The sequence below is a fragment of the Oratosquilla oratoria genome, chromosome 3, assembly GCF_046742065.1.
Source record: "Oratosquilla oratoria isolate Oo_2021 chromosome 3, ASM4674206v1, whole genome shotgun sequence".
Taxonomy (NCBI): Eukaryota; Metazoa; Arthropoda; class Malacostraca; order Stomatopoda; family Squillidae; genus Oratosquilla; species Oratosquilla oratoria.
The window spans coordinates 19,828,690-19,831,189 of record NC_134779.1 but is presented as its reverse complement, the minus strand read 5'-3'; the positions used below and the strand labels follow the sequence as shown (position 1 = coordinate 19,831,189).

The 2,500-nt window shown below is 40.8% G+C and overlaps 1 protein-coding gene across 2 annotated transcripts in view; it reads left to right on the top strand.

Moving 5' to 3' along the window:
- Positions 1-2,500, top strand: part of LOC143019537 (carbonic anhydrase-related protein 10-like) — a 946,303-nt gene that overhangs the window by 670,183 nt on the left and 273,620 nt on the right. For both annotated transcript variants that reach the window (XM_076175256.1, XM_076175265.1), the window contains one exon: positions 1,477-1,572. In XM_076175256.1, coding sequence (XP_076031371.1) covers positions 1,477-1,572 — 96 coding nt within the window. The remainder of the gene's footprint in view (positions 1-1,476; positions 1,573-2,500) is intronic.

The following is a 2,500-nucleotide window of genomic DNA, read 5'->3' as shown; positions in this document are numbered from 1 at the left end:
AGGTTAGGACTCATAGTAATGGATTTAAATTGGACAAAATTAGATTTAAGAAGAAAATAGGCAAGAAATGGTTTACCAGTAGTGTGGTTGTTTTAGGAGGAGGTTAGGTAACTTTATGGATTGGGATGATAGGTGATAATATACATGGAACTTCCTAGTGTAGGCCTTATAGTCTCTTGCAGTCTCCTTCTTATATTCCTATATACACCTGGAGTAATTCTTAACGGTGCAAGGGTTGAGGACATTGAGAGAATGAGTGTCCGCAACGAGCTAGGAAGTAAGACGAGATCACGTCAGCTCACGTGCGTCCAACCCACGTCCATACCCGACCGTGCCGCGTGAGCAACTGAAAATTCGCCGCGTGACGTCACAACACTTGATGCGCAGCAGGAACGCGTTTTTGTCGGCAAGTCCCGACTTGTTAATATGTGAGTGGTGCCATACAGGTGTCGATTTCGATCTCAATGTATAGTGAACCCGGAATTCTTCCGGGAACGCAGAAAGGGAAACTGGGTTGGGGCACAGGTGTCATAGCCAGGTTATTTATTTATCTATTTATATATTTATTTTTTTAGTATAGCTGGTCAGTACTATGTTTATGATTATGTTATTTTCATTCCAGCCGTTCTCTAATATGTTCAATTCTTTTTTTCCTGCGATGATATTTTTCTTTCGCGCGGGGTCTGTGTAAGGTGAATGAATGCTTGTGACTCTTTGCGGTATATTAAGAACTTTACACAATGTGTCTCCTAAAAAATAGGTTTGAGTACTGCATATAATTACTTATTTATTTCAGTATCCATTAGACTGCTTGTGATCCTCTATCTCTGTGTCCTAAGCGGAAGCGTGCGGGTCTCATATCTTTCTAGTCACGGGTTCGAGTCCCGCACTTCTTTCCGATTCCCAGCAGTGTCTGTCACCTACCCTAACAATCCAAGACTATCAGGGTAAGATGACAGCTTCGGCCGCAGCTACTCAGCGCCTCCTAGCGTACGCTTCTCATCTTCCTACTTCTGTAGGTCTGTGCACTTGTCTGCACATCTGAAAAAAAAATATTGTTTGGTAATTTCGTCCAAATCTTTATGGTACCTCGTTCTCTCCCTCCTGAGCGAAAAGTTGTACCCTTTCACTTATCATCTGCTTGAGTTCAAGATCTTCGTCTTTAAGAACTTCTGTGGCTCAGGCTGACTCTCTTCCACATAAACCTCGTCCTAAAACCAAGGTTCTATGTATTCTTCGTGGCTGCATATTTAATGTTTGATCTTTAATTCAATTTAATTCTATATTTAATTTGGGAAATAATGAAGATCATTATGTGAATGGTGTTTATTTTCATCTTTGGTCCAGATTTATTTGGTCTGAATCATATAAGAACACATACAACATACGTTTTCAAATTATGATTCGTCTACAGAATGCTACACCTTGCACATAAGTCAAATTCTAATTGTGTTTATTTTATGTTTTTTTTTCCAGATCCAGCTGTACTTTTACAACACGGACCTGTACAGCAACATGTCCCATGCCAGTGGAAGGACTGGAGGAGTCGCAGCCGTGTCCACACTTGTCAAGGTAAGAACCACCACCAGAAGCTTACGGTGGTATTCTTAAAAGAATTCTTTCCCTTCCAAGTATTTATATAAGATTTACATAAGGAAAGGTTTATATAAGGGAAGAATTTATTTTAAGAATACCACCGTTACTCATTAAACAACAATCGAGACCTTACTTGAACGAGCTCCAACGCATGAGAACGAATGAAACCACCCTGAGGTCATCCCAAAACAAGGTCAATGTGATGCACAAAGTTAGTATTGGCTTATTGTGAAGGCTAAGCGAGAGGGCAGAGAACGCGATAGTAATGGTTAAAGAAGGTTATTGGGTGCTACTTTACCGTGCGGTGTCCGTATAGTCTATGGATTCTGTATTCTGGATTCCTAGGAAAGACCACCTCGCTTGCGCAGGATCGTTTTTTGTGGGAGGGGAAGAATGTCTGTAAGAAAATGAAAAGACAGTAGCGTATGGGCTATTGCCACCGGGCGATTTGCGAGCGATTAGGGGCTTGTCTATGGAGTGAAATGACCTTTCATGGGATGATTGAAACCTGAGCGCTCCTGATTAAACTGAATGAGCCTGACTAGACAATGTGAGATGAACCTTAGCGTGCCGTGTACCTTTACCCTTTTAATCTATTGACCGTCGAGTCGGTTAAAGAATGACGGATATGGAGAAATGCGTCTGAGGATGAAAATCCACGTCTTCAGTACAGCGTCCAAGACTACTCCATCTAACTTAAAGGTCAGCAAAGGACGAAATGGTTTTGATCAACCCATTAAGGCCAGGATTTCTTCCCCAATTAAACGAAATTGTCCGTTATTAGTCAAAATACAATTCAAACATAATCAAGGCCGTTAAAAGCTTAATCTCAAAGTTTCTGTACACCACAGATTTCATCTGGTTTACTACAGGCGATTTTATTCAGATAAAAAATTATTATATG